The sequence below is a fragment of the Sturnira hondurensis genome, unplaced genomic scaffold, assembly GCF_014824575.4.
Source record: "Sturnira hondurensis isolate 20B ecotype Veracruz unplaced genomic scaffold, ASM1482457v3 Scaffold0004136, whole genome shotgun sequence".
Lineage (NCBI taxonomy): Eukaryota > Metazoa > Chordata > Mammalia > Chiroptera > Phyllostomidae > Sturnira > Sturnira hondurensis.
Genome location: NW_028076767.1, coordinates 52,141,436 through 52,157,145, shown reverse-complemented (window position 1 = coordinate 52,157,145; position 15,710 = coordinate 52,141,436). Strand labels below are relative to the sequence as shown.

Here is a 15,710-nt window from a genome sequence, read left to right as displayed (position 1 = left end):
TGCAGCAGAAAGAAAGAAGGAGTTTGTAACCTTTGCAATAGCTTGGATGGAACTGGAGACTATCATATAAGTGAAATAAGCCAGTCAGTGAAAGACAAATGCCAAATGATCTCACTGATAAGTTGAATGTAATGAACAAAATAAGTTAGGGAGCAAAATAGAACCAGAGGTACAGAATCATGGAATAGACTAAGAACTTTAAGAGGGAAGGAGGAAGATAAGGACTGAATGAAAGAGGATGAAGGGATTAGTCAGAGAACTTGTAACAAAGACCCATGGACATGGACAACAGTATGGGGACTGATTATGGAAAGATGGGGGGCCCACGAGGTGGGGGGAGAAGAAGGGACAATTGTAGTAGCATAAACAATAAAATGTAAAAAAATAGTAATAATATAAAATTCGATTTAAAAAGAAAACACTTCAAAATCACCAAACTTTATCAGGTGATGACTTTACTTAAAATAGGATTGGAAAATGTAATTATACAGTTAGTGAAAGACAAATAACGTATGATCTTATTTACAAGAAGAATCTAATAAATGAAATAAATTAATGAGCAAAACAACCCCAAACATTCATAGCATCACTTAATAATATATTTGGACCATTTCCCATGTTATCAATACAGATTTACATCTTTTAATGACTGTTACATTTGGTTATATGGATAAACTATTTAGCCAGGCTTGATAGTGACTTAGGTTGTTTTATTCTTTTACTATGGTCATTGCTGTAATGATTATTTACAGGCATATTTGGCATTATTTTGTAGGTATTTATGTAGGGTGGATTTTTAAAAGTGGAAATGTACCAGAGAGCACTTTTTTTTTTTACCTTGGTAGATATTTAAAAATTGCTTTTTAAATTTTTAGTAATTTATACTTTAATTAACATTGAAAGTGCTTATTTCCCACAAATCCTTGTCACACTAAATCATCAAACTTTATTTTTATAGATGGAAAATAAATCTCATTGTTTTAATTTGAATGTGTTAATTATTAGTGGGATTGAACATCTTTTCATGTTTTTATTTTATTTCTATGAACTAATTGCTTCTCTTATTTACCCATTTTATGTAAAATCATTATTCTCTTTACTAGCTTATTTTAATATGTTAAATTGGTGGAGTGTTATTTAGTGTGAATTCCCTTTTTAAATAAAAAATTTATGGGCCTGCGAACCAGACTATCGCCGTTCGATTCCCAGTCAGGGCACATGCCTGAGTTGTAGGCCAGTTCCCAGCAGGGGACACATGAGAAGCAACTATACATTGATGTCTCTCTCCCTCTCTCCTTTCCTTCTCCTCTAAAGATAAATAAATAAAATCTTAAAAAAAACAAAACAAAAAGAACAAAAGCAATGATCCAGTTAATTATTAGTATTCTTGAATATTATCAGATAGACCCTGTGTTCTTAGTCATGCTTCTGGAACCTTATACATGAGGCTCAGGGAGACATTGATGAGCAAGCAAATAATAACAGACGTTGAAGGGGAGGGGAGATGAATTTTGGCTGAGACCGATATAGGAAATATAAAAGAAAGAACTGAACATATTTGCTGAAGACTTAGAAATGTAGGGTTTTTTTTTTAGAAGGTGAGCTTCTTTTATTTATTTATCTACCTTTAGAGGGGAAGGGAAGGAGAGAAGGAGAGAAGTATCAATGTATGGTTGCCTCTCGTGAAACCCCTGCTGGGAACTGGCCTGCAACCCAGGCATGTGCCCTGACTGGGAATCGAATCATGATTGTGTGGTTCGCAGGCCCGCGCTCAATCCACTGAGCTACACCAGCCAGGGCAGAAATGTAGGTTTTAAAGTGGCAGAAGTAATTTTGTTCTGGTGGCCCTAATTCATTAAAAGGCTAATTTTAGTTAATTCATTATTCTACCTGATTTTTCAAATGCAACTTATTCTAATAATCATTAGCATAACCATTTGAAGCAGTCTACTCTTTTGATTAGTATTCCACAGGGATTAATAATTTTCTACCGTAGTAGAAGCAAAAAGGACATTTTATCAGAACATTGCACCTGTCATCTATCACATCTTGAATAATTTATGCCCACTGTGTTGCCAAGTAAAACTTGAGCAAAGTTTTAGATTTTAAAGCTCATTTTTAAATCATAATTATTTAATAAATGTTTGTGAAAACCAGCTGTTCACTTTTAAAAACCCTAAAAGAAGCCATATGACAAGGCCTAACTAAATCAACACAATTAGAATGTTCTGCTTATAAATAGCATGGTGTTATTAATAGAAACCTGCTCAGAGATGCCACAGCTGTGCAATTGTGGAAACAACATGCTTGACTCACTGTGGTTGCCCTTTAAAAGTGCTTTCCACAAATGAGCTCCAAAGAGGCAAAGCAGGGCATAGCGGTTACGCCTCTGATACATATGTGATAGTATAGAAAGGATTATTACCTAAAAATTGTTTTATTGATCTTGTGAAGGCATTTGATATTCAAAAATAGCAAAGCTTCAAGTTATCAAGATTTTTCAGTGTAATGTGAGGTGTGAAGATAATATGGATGAAAAACATCTAATGTCTATAAACTCTACATTTGGTTATATTTTATTTCCCCTTTCCTGTTAAAATAGGCACTTCAGGATTACATATGTGATTCCCAGGCCCACACTAACCACATCCCACTCTAACCCCCATCCTATCCCCAGCTGTACCCAAAACAGGATGTTTTCTCTTGAGATTCCATGTCTTCCCCTGAGGCTATAATTTTGAATGATATAGTAACTCCTTTACTTACTATATAAATAGAATGAGGGAATAAAGATTCTTTAGAAAGATCACTGAATTAGTGAGAATAGAATAAAGAGTTAGTGTCTGTGGAAAACATCTGAAAAGATGCTCAATATCACTAGCTATCAGAGAGATGCAATTTAAAACCACAGTGAGATACCACTTTACACCTGTCAGAATGACCATCATAAACAAAGCAGCAAACAAGTGTTGGAGAGGTTGTGGAAAAAGGGGACCCTAGTTCACTGGTGGTGGGATTGCAGACTGGTACAACCATTATGGAAAACAGTATGGAATTTTCTCAGAAAACTAGAAATTAATATGCCTTTTGACCCAGCAATTCCACTGCTAGGATTATATCCTAAGAACCCTAAAACACCAATCCAAAAGAACCTATGCACCCCAATGTTCATAGCAGCACAATTTACAATAGCCAAGAGTTGGAAGCAACCTAGGTGCCCATCAGTAAATGAATGGATCAAAAAACTATGGTACATACACACAATGAAATTTTATGCAGCAGAAAGGAAGAAGGAGCTCCTACCCTTTGCAACAGCATGGATGGAAATGGAAAACATTATGCTGAGTGAAATAAGCCAGGTGTTGAAAGACAAACACCATATGATTTCACCTTTAACAGGAAGCTAAACAACAAAACAAACAAGCAAGCAAAATATAACCAAAGACACTGAAATAGAGAACAGGCGGACAGTGACCAGAAGGGAGAGGGGAGAGAATTTCAGGGGAAAAGGGAAGGATTTACAAGAACTAGTATAAAGGACATATGGACAACAACTAAGGGGGGTGGAAATGGGAGGGAGGTGGAGAGCACTGTGGGGGTGGGCTGGGATTGGAGTAAAAGACAGAAAATTGTACTTGAACGACAATTAAAAAATTGGTTGAAAAAAACCCCTCTATTTGTAATTTGCAGAAGAGTTTTATTTTGTAGATTTTTAATATGAGTATTATAGAGATTATCATCAACTTAATTCTCAAAGAGCTGTTGTTTAGTACAAAGAGTTTCCAATGTGTTAATCATGGATGAAAACAGATCCAGACAAACTAAAGGAAGTGAAAAATTCTCATAGTTTAAATCTGCCCCTCCCCTTAGAAAATGTCATTCAGTTAACCTATAATCTTGATTTTTTTCATTGTCCATTACTTCTCATTCATGACATGAGACTATTGTTTGCTTTGGTTTGCTAATCAAACAAATGTCATCTGAGTTTATTTGAAAACTGGAATAAATTGCAGCACTTTAGGTCATTACTGGCAATCAGACATTTTGCAACCAGCAGAATATTCAATGACTACAGATCTTGAAACAGGATTTGGTGTGTTCCCAGACCTGTTAATTTCTATCTTTGAAGTATAAAATCCAATGAAAAAAAAACAGAAAATAGCTATACTTATTATGTATTTGTGTCTATATACAAATTTTATTGTAGTCTTTAAAAGTATTTAAATAACTTAAAGCTTTTGGCATTATTCTGAAACTTGCATGAAGTACTGAATCCTGAAACATTTAGTAACTTGATATTTATAACCTGCGGGTTTCTTTTCATGGAGATGATCTTCCCCTTCCTCCTGTAATAATCATGAAACCTGTGGCTATATCAAACCATTCATTCACAAAGGTAAGGTATATTTGGTCAGCAGAACTACCAAACTGCTCAGAACTCCGAGAGATTTCACGTTTCCTTCCCAGAAGGCCAAGTGCCCAATTTGAAGGAAATTATTCTAAAGAAAAGAATACCTTTTGGATTTGCATTTTTAAATGAAATTAAAGGTCTGCTTTATGTATTTATTTTTGCTTGCTTTTGGGGGTGTTATTTATTAGTTTCTTTTTTAAATTTTTTAATTTTAATTATTGTTCAAGTACAGTTTTCTGTCTTTTACTACCATCCCAGCCCACCCCCACAGTGCTCACCACCTCCCTCCCATTGCCACCCCCTTAGTTGCTATCCATGTGTCCTTTGTACTAGTTCTTGTAAATTCTTCCCCCTTTCCCCTGAAATTCCCTCCCCTCTCCCCTCTGGTACCTGTCAGCCTGTTCTCTATTTCATTGTCTTTGATTATATTTTGCTTGCTTATTTGTTTTGTTGTTTAGGTTCCTGTTAACAGTGAGATCATATGGTATTTGTCTTTCACCGCCTGGCTTATTTCACTCAGCATAATGCTTTCCAGTTTCTTATTGTTGTTAAGAAGTTACAGTTGCCCCACATTTTTCTCTTTGCTTTCTCCTGCCCTGCCCCCCATCCCATAGTCAATCTTGACCCCCTGTCTGTGACCATGAGTCTTCTATTCATGTTCCTTGACTTGCACCGTCCCTTTATTTCCCCTGTTAACTCCTGCCCTTTTTTCTGGTCACTGTCAGTTTGTTCTGTATTTCCATGTCTCTGATTCTATTTTGCTCATTTGTTTGTTTTGTGATTAGGTTATACTTATAAGTGAGATCATATGGTATTTGTCTTTCATTGCCTGGCTTATTTCACTTAGCATAATACTCTCCAGTTCCAGCCACAGTGTTTTGAAGGGTAGGAGTTCCTTTCTTTCTGCTGCATAGTATTCCATTGTGTAAATGAACCATTGTTTTTTGATCCACTCATTTATTGATGTGCACTAAGGCTGTTTCCAGGACTTGGCTATTGTAAAAAAATGTTGCTATGAACATAGGGGTGCATAGGTTCTTTTGAATTGGTGTTTCAGGGTTGTTAGGGTATAATCCCAGCAGTGGTATTGCTGGATCAAAATCAGTTTCATTTTTAGTTTTCTGAGGAAACTCCATACTGTTTTCCACAGTGGCTGCCCCAGTCTGCATTCCCACCAATAGTGCGCTTTTCTCCACAATCTCACCAGCAGTTGTTATTTATTGATTTGTTAATAATGGCCATTGTTACCAATGTGAAGAAACAATGTGAACATCTTTATATGTGTACTTTTTATTATTGGCATAAAGCATCATTGATCTACAACATGATATTCAGTGTTCTGATAATGTTTATTTGTACAGGTGGTTGAAGTTTGAAGAAGACGTGGAAGACGGAGGAGAGAGGTGGAGCAAACCATATGTGGCAACTCTATCATTGCACAGCTTGTTTGAGTTGAGAAGCTGTATTCTGAATGGAACCGTGTTGCTGGACATGCATGCCAACACTTTAGAAGAAATTGCAGGTATATCCATTTCCCCCTTAGCTTATAACACTCTATGGCTATAGCTAATTTTTATTACCTTTTCCTTATAATTTTATACATGTGTGACCTTTGGAAAATTCTCATGATCAGCATATAAAACTGTAAAAATCATTTTTCTTACCCCTTTACTTAAGATAAAACAAGTTGAATCCCAGAAAAATATGGTTTAACTGGTCCAATAGCAAGTCTGGAACAAGAATTTAGGTGTTCTGACTTCCATTTAGTACTTGTTGTTTTCCACTATTGTATTTAATTAGAATGTCACCATTAGAAAATTTAAGGAAAAAATAATAAAGTTAGAGATTGAATTTTTTCAATATTAAAGTACATGAAACAGGCCCCGGCCAGGTAAGTTAGAGAGTTGTTCCGATACGCCAAGGTTGCAGGTTGCATCCCAGCAGGGCACATGCAGGACTCTACCAGTGACTGTGTACATAGGTAGAACAACAAGTTGATGTCTATCTCTCTGTTACTCTCTTCCCCCCCCCTTCTCTCTCTAAAATCAATGAATAGGAATTTTAAAAAATGCATGAAATAGTGATATGAAAACATTTCACTTAGTAAATTGGAAAAAAAGTTAGTTTAGAAAAGAACAGAAAGGAATGATCATTTATAAATTACAGAGTACACTAGGTGATGCAGTTGAGATTAGTTTGTAACTTAATACTATGACTAGCCCCTGAGGAGAATGATTGTATTAGAAGCCTTTAATGGCTGTATAACATAAGTACTGATATTTAGGAAGCATCTTAATGTTACTCTAGAAGTAGAGGTAAAGAAAGAATGTTCTTCTGGTCTGAAAAACAAAAAACATTTAGTAAAAACAAAATAATACAAAAAAACAAAAATGAGCTTTGAAAGAGTATAACTGAATTATTAATGGAGATTTTTAAAATAAAAGCAAAGCAAGGATTCAGACAATTTTTTAAAAAAAATCCTACTTTGGAGGAGAAATAAAAGCAGTTCCATGTGTATGTGGAATTTTTTTGTGAAGTGGAAAGATTTAAGAGAGAGTTCGATATCATAATTATATTGTAGAGATGGAAAAAAAGAAAACAAATAAATTGTTTTTAGTCACAAAAGTAAGAGGCTATTGTATTGGAAAAATAAGATATTTAATTTAACCTTCAGAATAGCCTCATGAAGTGTCATTCCCATTTTTCATGAGAAAGTAGAAGTTCTGAAACATTGATGGCCCAGGCTCCAGCTAGGCACCCTGACTTCAGCCCTGTGTTCCTTTCATTACACTGCAACTGCGGTCTGTAGCAAGAGTAGGCTTCCAGGGGTTGTCTAAATTGTAATAGCGATTTGATTAATTTAAAATTTTTTATTTGGTTTCTGGTGCTGATAGGAATGCATACACTATAATACATGTGAAAACTACATATAGAAAGATATCTTGAATTATCATATTCAGCAAAAATAAAACAAGAAAGGTCAGCCTTTCTTTAAGTTTCATATAACACCTATGAAGTGGTTATTACACTTTAAAATATGTAAGCAGAACCTAAAAGACTGTATAAAGTTAAATAGAGTATATTATTTTTTAGAAAAACACAAAATTCAGTAATGGATCATACTACATCAAGGCTGAAAATGGTTAAATTAGAAATTAGCAAACTTTCTGTGGAATAGTAGCTGTCCAGCTCAATTTCTTAGCTTTTATGGGGTCTTATTTATATCCAGTAATTTTTTTTCTTTTTAATTGAATTTATTTAGGTGACTCTGGTTAACAGAATTACACAGGTTTCAAGTGCACAGTTCCACAATACATCATCTGTACACTGTTTTGTGTATTCACTGCCCCAAGTCAACTTATCTTTTTAGTTTCAGGTGTGCACCGTAGACATTTTAACAATAGTAATTCAAATCCTCTGCCCAGTTTTAATTGAGTTTTTATATTAAATTGTGTATTTCATTAGATAGTATGCTCTTATGAGATGTATATTTGCAAGAATTTTTCCCATTCAATAGGTTTTATTTTCATTTTGTTGATTTCATTTTTGGTGTAAAAGCATTTCAATTTAATGTAATCCCACTTGACTTACAATACCTTTGCCTAAGGAGACTGAGCCAAAATTAGTGCCAAGGCTGATGTCAGAGGGCTTATTCCCTATGTTTTCTTCTAGGAGGTTTATGGTTTCAGGTCATATATTCAGGTCTTTCATCTAGTTTTAATATATTTTTGTATGTGGTGTAAGGTAGTCGTCCAGTTTCGTTCTTTTGCATGTAGCTGTTTAGGTTCCCAACACAGTTTATTAAAGAAACTGTTTTTCCCATTGTATATTCTTGTCCCTTTATCATAGATTAATTGACCATATATATGTGGGTTTATTTCTGGCTCTCAATTTTATTCTATTGATATATGTGTCTGTTTTTAATGCCAGTACCATATTATTTTGATTACTATAGCTTTATAGTATAGTTTCGCATAAGGAAGCACAGTACCTCGGGTTTGTTTTTCTCAAGATTGCTGTGACTCTTCCAGGTCGTTTGTTGTCTTTTTAATTTTAGAATTCTTTGTTTTAGTTCTATGAAAAATGCCATCATTATTTTGATGGTAATTGCTTTGAATCTGTAGGGAAGGTTGTTTTGGTTAGTTTGAACATTTTAACAGTATTAATTCTTCCATAGTCACAGTGTACCTTTTCATTTATTTGTGTTGTTTTCAATTTCTCTCATCAATGTGTTATAGTTTTCAAAATATAGGTCCTTTTACTTCCTTGGTTTAATTTAGCCCTAGTTATTTTATTTTTTGATGCAATTGTAAATTTTAAATGGGACAGGTTTCTTAATTTCTCTTTCTGATAGCTCATTATTAGTGTGTAGAAATATAACCTATATCTGTATATTAATTTTGTATCCTGTGACTTTACTGAATTCATTTACTATTTCTAATAATTTCTGGTAGAGTGTTTAGCGTTTTCTACATACATTACCATGTCATCTGTAAATAGTGACAATTTACTTCTTCCATTCTAACTTGGGTGTATTTCATTATATTTTTTCCCTTGCTTAATTACTGTGGCTAGGTCTTTCAATACTACACCAAATAAAAGGGCATCCTTTTCTTGTTCCTGATCTTAGAGGAAATGCTTTCAGCTTTTCACCATTGAATATAATATTAGCTGTAGGAGCCGTGGTAATATATTTATTATATTGAGGTACATTATTTCTATACCCAGTTTGTTGATCATTTTTTATCATAAATAGATGTTGAATTTTGTTATGTGATTTTTCTGTATCTATTGAAATGATGTTTTTTATCCTTTATTTTGTTAATTTGGTGTACCACATTGATCAATTCGAACATGTTGGACCACCCTTGTGTCCCTAGAATAAATCCCACCTGATTATGGTATATGATCCTTTTAAGTATTGTTGAATTTGGCTTGCTAATATTTTGCAAGGATTGAGGATTTTTATATCCATGTTCATCAGAGATACTTGGTTTTTAATTTTTTTTTGTGGTGTCTTTAATTTTGATATCGGTTAGTGCTGGCCTCATAAAATAAGTGTGAAAATAAGCTTTGCTCTTCAATTTTTTGGAATAATTTGAGAAGATGGTATTAACTTTTCTTTATATGTTTGGTAGAATTCACCTGTGATGCCATTTGACAATATTTATGGATTTTTGTTGTTTGGCAATTTTAAAATTGGTGATTTAATTTTATACTTGTAATTGGTGTTTTCAGATTTTTCATTTCTTCATGGTCCAGGCTTGGAAGGTTGTGTATGTCTTGTAATTTAACCATTTTTCTTAGGTTTTTTATTTGTTGGCATATAATTGTAGTAGTTTCTTATTTTTCTTTGTATTTCTTTGGTCTTATTTGTAACTTCTGTTTTATTTCTAATTTTATTTATTTGGGCCTTTTTTTCTTGATAACCCTACCTAAAGTTTCATTAATTTTATCTTTTCAAACAACCAGCTTTTAGTTTTATTGATCTTTTTTATTTTTTATCTCTACTTCATTTATTTTCATTCTGATCTTTATTATCTCCTTTATTCTACTAAGTAGATTTTGTTTTTTTCCTTCTTTTTCTAGTTCCTTTAGGTGTAAAGTTAAATTGTGTATTTGTGATTTTTCTTGTTTCTGGAGGCAGGCAGGTATGGTTATGAACTTTACTGTTAGCACCCCTTTTGCTGCATCCCATAGATTTGGAAAGCTTTGCTTCCATTTGTCTGAAGGGTTATTTTGCTTTCTGTTTGATTTCTTTACTACACATTGGCTGTTTAGCAGTATGTTATTTAATCTCCATGTGTTTGTGGGTTTTTCCCCTAGTTTTCTTCTTTGAATTGATTCCTAGTTTCTTATGGTTGTGTTTAGAAAAGAGGCTTAATATGATTTCAGTCTTCTTGAATTTATTGTTTAGTGGTCTAGTATGTGATATATTGTGAAGAATATTACATGTGCACTTGAACAGATGTGTGTTCTGTAGTTTTTTAATCAAATGTTTTATCTATATCAAGTCCATATCTGCTAATATTTCCTTTAGGCTCAATGTTTCCTTATTGATTTTCTGTGTGAATGATCCATTCATTGATGTAAGTGGAGTAATAAAGTCCCCCATTATTGATGTAATGTTGTCAATTTCTTCCTCTTTGTCTATTAGTATTTGCTTTATATCCTATAGAGACTTCTAGCTGTTCTTCACCTATTTGGTAGACACTCTTGTGTTAATAAGTGGATTTCCTTCATGTATAGTCTAGGTGCCTTTTACCTACTGTGTCCTCACTGTACCCCAAGCCAAGCAAGTCTCCAGGGAACAATAGGTGATATTTCTTGTTATTAAAGGTCGTTGTGTTGTGGGTGGAGTCCATACTGTTACCGTGTCTCTGTGTCTCCTATTCTTCTCAATGTGGTTCCTCTATTATTTGCTGTGCAGAAACTGTTCAATTAGCCCTAGTTCTTTAGAAGGAACTGTTCTTCTACATGTAGATGTATATTAGGTATGTTGGTGAGTGGAGGTGAGATCAGGGTCTATCTATGTCCCCATTTTGTACCTACCTTCCCCGAAGTTCTCTAATAAACATTGGAATATTTTAATTGGGGGTGAAATAACTCGAGTTTTCAAAGTGTTTTGCAGTTTAGGAAACTCTTTTTAGTAATTTTACACTGTCTTTTTGATACACAAAACAAACTTGGGGCTTAGTATTATTATTGTTATCCTTATTTTATGCCTAAAGATACTGAAATTTAGAAGTTTATAGGTTATGCCCAAAGTAAGGAGTTTATTTCTGCTTCTTCTGTTGGTGATAGCATTACCTTTGAAAATTGATTAATCCAAATAAATGTTGGGTTGACTACATATAATGAAGCTGTAAAATTTCTCAGTCTGGCTAAATTAGCCTCATAATTTTACCAGGCTATATGTTTTTTAAAACATATAATTTCTAGTGCTGTCTTTAGAAATTTATTTCTACCAGGAAATCTCCCATTAATTTGACTAAAACTCTCTTGTTTATTTATTCTATTACCTTAATTCAGTGTTATTGTCTAAATTGACACTTCCTTTGTTTGACTCTGCCCCTTCCTCAAACTCAATTCAAGGCTGTTAGCTGTGTTAAATCTAGCTTTTAAAAGGAAGTTATAGTTTCTAAGTCCATCCTTACAAATGGAAGTAGTTCAGTGAAAGTCCCAATATCCCAAATAGCTTTTTACTTTTCTTTCTGCTCTTCTAATTAGTTTGTGTTTTTCTGTCTCCAAAGTAGTCCAACTTGAATGCCCCATTTTCAATGTAGATTAGTCTGTAAAATGTCATTCATAAGATGTTAGTTTAGAGCTAATGCCACATAGAAAAATATTATTGAAAATACTTGTGTCGACTGTTACATCCTTAGATTCCTTTTCAATTATTAATAAAAACAGACTTTCCCTCTTTGAGTGATTTTGACTTGACTTATTTAATTCAAAGATACTTATTTCTACCCTCAATAAAATCTCATTTAAACATCTCTCCCTATAGCTTATAATTATTTTCTTATTGTTTACTTGCTGCTATTTTTCACTTTGTGATAATTATGTAATATTTTAAGTGATATATCACTGAGGCCACTTGCAGAGATGGGAATAAAATTTTTAAAATTTATATTCATTTTATTTCTTTTTTTGTCGTTCTCCAAGTACAGTTGTCTCCATTTTACCACCACCACTTTTCCCCACCCCACCCACCCTACCTCCCACCCTCAATCCTGCCCCTATTTAAAACCACAGTGGGATACCTCTTCATACTGGTCAGAATGGCCATCACACACAAATCAACAAACAATAAGTGCTGGCAAGGTTTTGGAGAAAAGCAAACCCTGCTACATTGTTGATGGTAATGATGACTGATATAGCCACTGTGGCAAATAGGTATGGGATCGCCTCAAAAAACTAAAGATGGAAGTGCCTTTTGACCTGGCAATTCCACTGCTGGGATTATACCCTAAGAACCTTGAAACACCAGTTCAGAAGTACCTATGCACCCCAATGTTCATAGCAGCACAATGCACAATAGCCAAGTGCTGGAAGCAACCTAAGTGCCCATCAGTAAATGAGTGGATCAAGAAACTGTGATACATGTACACAGTGGAATACTACCCAGCCAGAAGAAAGGAGCCCCTACCTTGGTACTGCATGGATGGATTCGGAGACTATTATGCTAAGTGAAAATAAGCCAGGCGGTAAAAGACAAATACCAAGTGATCTCACTGTAAGTGGAGCCTCATCAACAAAACAAACAAGTGAGCAAAATAGAACCAGAGACAGTGAAATAAAGAACAAACTGACAGTAACCAGAGGGGAGTGGGGAGGGGAATAATGGGGGAAAAAAGGAGAATTGTCAATATTTTATTAACCTATAATGATAAATTTGGTTTTATTTTACTTTATGACAATTTATGCCCTTGGCGATAACAATAAGACCTAAAATTGTCTTTTTAAGTCTTATTTATCATATTTTTCAATACGTTAGGCAGTTACTAACATATTAGTCACCCATTCTGGTTTTCTAAAAGCTAGATATAGTAGTTTACCTTTAAGGGCTCTAAACCCAAGTACTTTGCAAATGCCAGCCTCAGCAGCATTAATGTTTTTTAGGTATTTTCTAGCAGAGGAGTAGGATCCAGAAATTATTTTAGGATGATGAAGGATTTTTATATCAATATTCTGATATGTTTTTAATAGACTCTTAGATAATTCTTTAAAGAGGTTTTATAGACTTAGCAGGAGAAAATCCCATTTATATCTGGCAGGGCTGTCAAGAATTTCTTTTATAATTAAAGTGGGATTTTCTTTTGGATAAAGTTAATTTAAAAATGTCTATTTCCCAATGTTTCAAAGAACTCAGAATAAATGTAAACTTCTTTGTTCAACATATTACTTAACTCTTTTAAATCCAAAATTCTCAAATATATTTTCTTACCCTAAATTAGTCTGATAAGGAAATCAGTTATGTTAAAAATTATTCTTAATGAAATGTTATAAATCACAGGCAATTTTATGGTCTATGTTCATCTCTTTAAAATACAGTGCTGTAAAGATGAATAATGAAAATATTCTTTCTGTAGTAGTTACTTTAACCTAATCTTGTCAGTGAGAGTAAGAAACTAAAACTAAACCAAAGTTAGTAACATGGAAAGGTTATCAGTTATTCCTCTCAACTCGTTAAAATAACTTCTATCGACTAAAATTTTTTTTGAAGAAAAATCCACAGTTTTCTATACTTAATGTAATACACAAATTTAGGAGTATGGGAACAGTCATACATTTTTCAATATGCTTATAATATCCAGTACTTGGCCTGGAAAATCAGTGTTCTTGTAGAATGCAATTTTAGTGTGTGTGTTCCTGGTAGTGCTGTCAACCAGACTGTAGAATTTGAGTCCATCCTGTTTCCCACTCCCCCCCAGCATTGTTATGACAATGGCTTTTTAGGACAAAGCATTTATATAATAATTTTTAAAGAATTCAGAGATTTATACAGAATCTGTAAAAGACCATAGTCTCTAGAGGTTTTCATTCAGTAGTTAAATGGATTGATCATAATAAAATAATCACTTGATTGCACCCAAAGGGTATTATACTGAGTGTAATAAGTCAGTCAGAGAAAGGGAAGTATCATATGATTTCATTTATATATGGAATCTAAAGAACAATATAAATGACTAAACAAAACAGAAATGGACTCACAGATACAGAAAACAGACTGACAGTTGCCAGAGGGAAGGTTGGTTAGAGGAATGGGTGAAAATATTGTATGTAAAAAAATAAAAAATAAAAAATACATACTTTGAGTCAAAAATAAATATTTGCCTGTTTAAGATATAAAGTAATATTTCATTTTCCTTAGGCCTTTTTCCACAAATGCTGCTAGTTTTCCCCGAACCAGCTTAGTGCTAAAAGAGCACGACCTATTTATCCCTTTTCTTCTTGCTCCTCTTATCATCCAGATCCTGGAATTGTGCTTTGGCAGGCTAGGCTGTATTATTTAGGCATCATAGCTGCTGAGATGGTAGGACTTGACTCTGGGCCCAAAGCCATTATGGTTCATTATCCTTTCCTACTTTTCAAGGTTAATACTAATCTATATTATGGGGGTGAAGAGAACAATGTAAGTGATTAGTGAATAAGACTCCGTTTAGAACTTAAACATCACCTCAGTATAACTTATATTCTTAAGCAAGATGACTAGCTTTTCCAGTTCATTAAGGTACTGTTTGATACAGTTACAGCTCAGAGGAGTTTGCTGTGTATTTCTGTTTGACTAATGAGTAGATGAGTGTTTTTTTCTCATTTGCTTTCTCTTGTGTAACGCTTTCAAATAAAGACCTATCTCTGAAAAACTGTGACGCTAGTGACTTACAGGATTTTGTAGTTCTCAAGCATAGAAAGACAGTGCTTTAGTAGGAGTTAAACATAATAACTATCTGCATGGCTTATTATATTAACCATTTTGATTCTGATTGGAATATTGAACTGGGGATACATAGCACAACATAGCTGAAACTACTTTACAATGGTATAACTTTGATGTTTTAATGACCTACTTTACAGCTCCCAATGTGAAGTATGTAATGCACATTTTATATGCACTTTTCAATCTTAATAAGGTTTCAGTGTAAAATCATGTATGTTGGCAACTTATCTTTTTCTTTATTTCAAATTATTCCAGGAGAATTATAAGTACTGATGTATAAAAGACTGAGGTATACATTAATTATTCTGTACTATCATTCATTTTGCAATTGGAAGGGACTTTGTAGGTAATTATAGTGAACGTTGCATTATAGCTGACTTCTATACATGCATTCTACCCCTTTCCATTTTAAACAGCCAAGTGATAGAGCAAAATGTGCACTGCCTGATTTTGTCAGACTTATGAGCTAAGAACAATTATTATATTTTCTGTGACTGAAAAATTATAAAAAATGTTAAAATTTTGTGACATGAAAATTATATGAAATTCAAATTTCATTGTCCATAACAAAGTTTTATTGAAACGACCATGCTTATGTGTATACATGTTGTCTTTGAGTACTTTGTGCTGTAGAGACAGAACTGAGTGATTGTGACAGGGATTAGATGGTCCATGATCCTGAGATATTTGTTATTTGGCTCATTATAGAAAACGCTTGTCTACCTCTGGCTTAGAGAATTTACTGTAGCCTCAGCTGGTGTAGCTTAGTGGATTGAGTGTGGGCCTGTGAACCACATGGTTATTGGTTCAATTCCCAGTCGAGGCACACGCCTGGGTTGTGGGCCAGGTCCCCCA

The 15,710-nt window shown here is 33.9% G+C and overlaps 1 protein-coding gene across 7 annotated transcripts in view; it reads left to right on the top strand.

Moving 5' to 3' along the window:
* The window catches only part of SLC4A10 (solute carrier family 4 member 10), a 262,715-nt gene that overhangs the window by 139,200 nt on the left and 107,805 nt on the right, over nucleotides 1-15,710 (top strand). For all 7 annotated transcript variants that reach the window (XM_037044586.1, XM_037044585.1, XM_037044584.1 and 4 more), the window contains exon 5: nucleotides 5,773-5,933. In XM_037044586.1, the coding sequence (XP_036900481.1) occupies nucleotides 5,773-5,933 (161 nt within the window). The remainder of the gene's footprint in view (nucleotides 1-5,772; nucleotides 5,934-15,710) is intronic.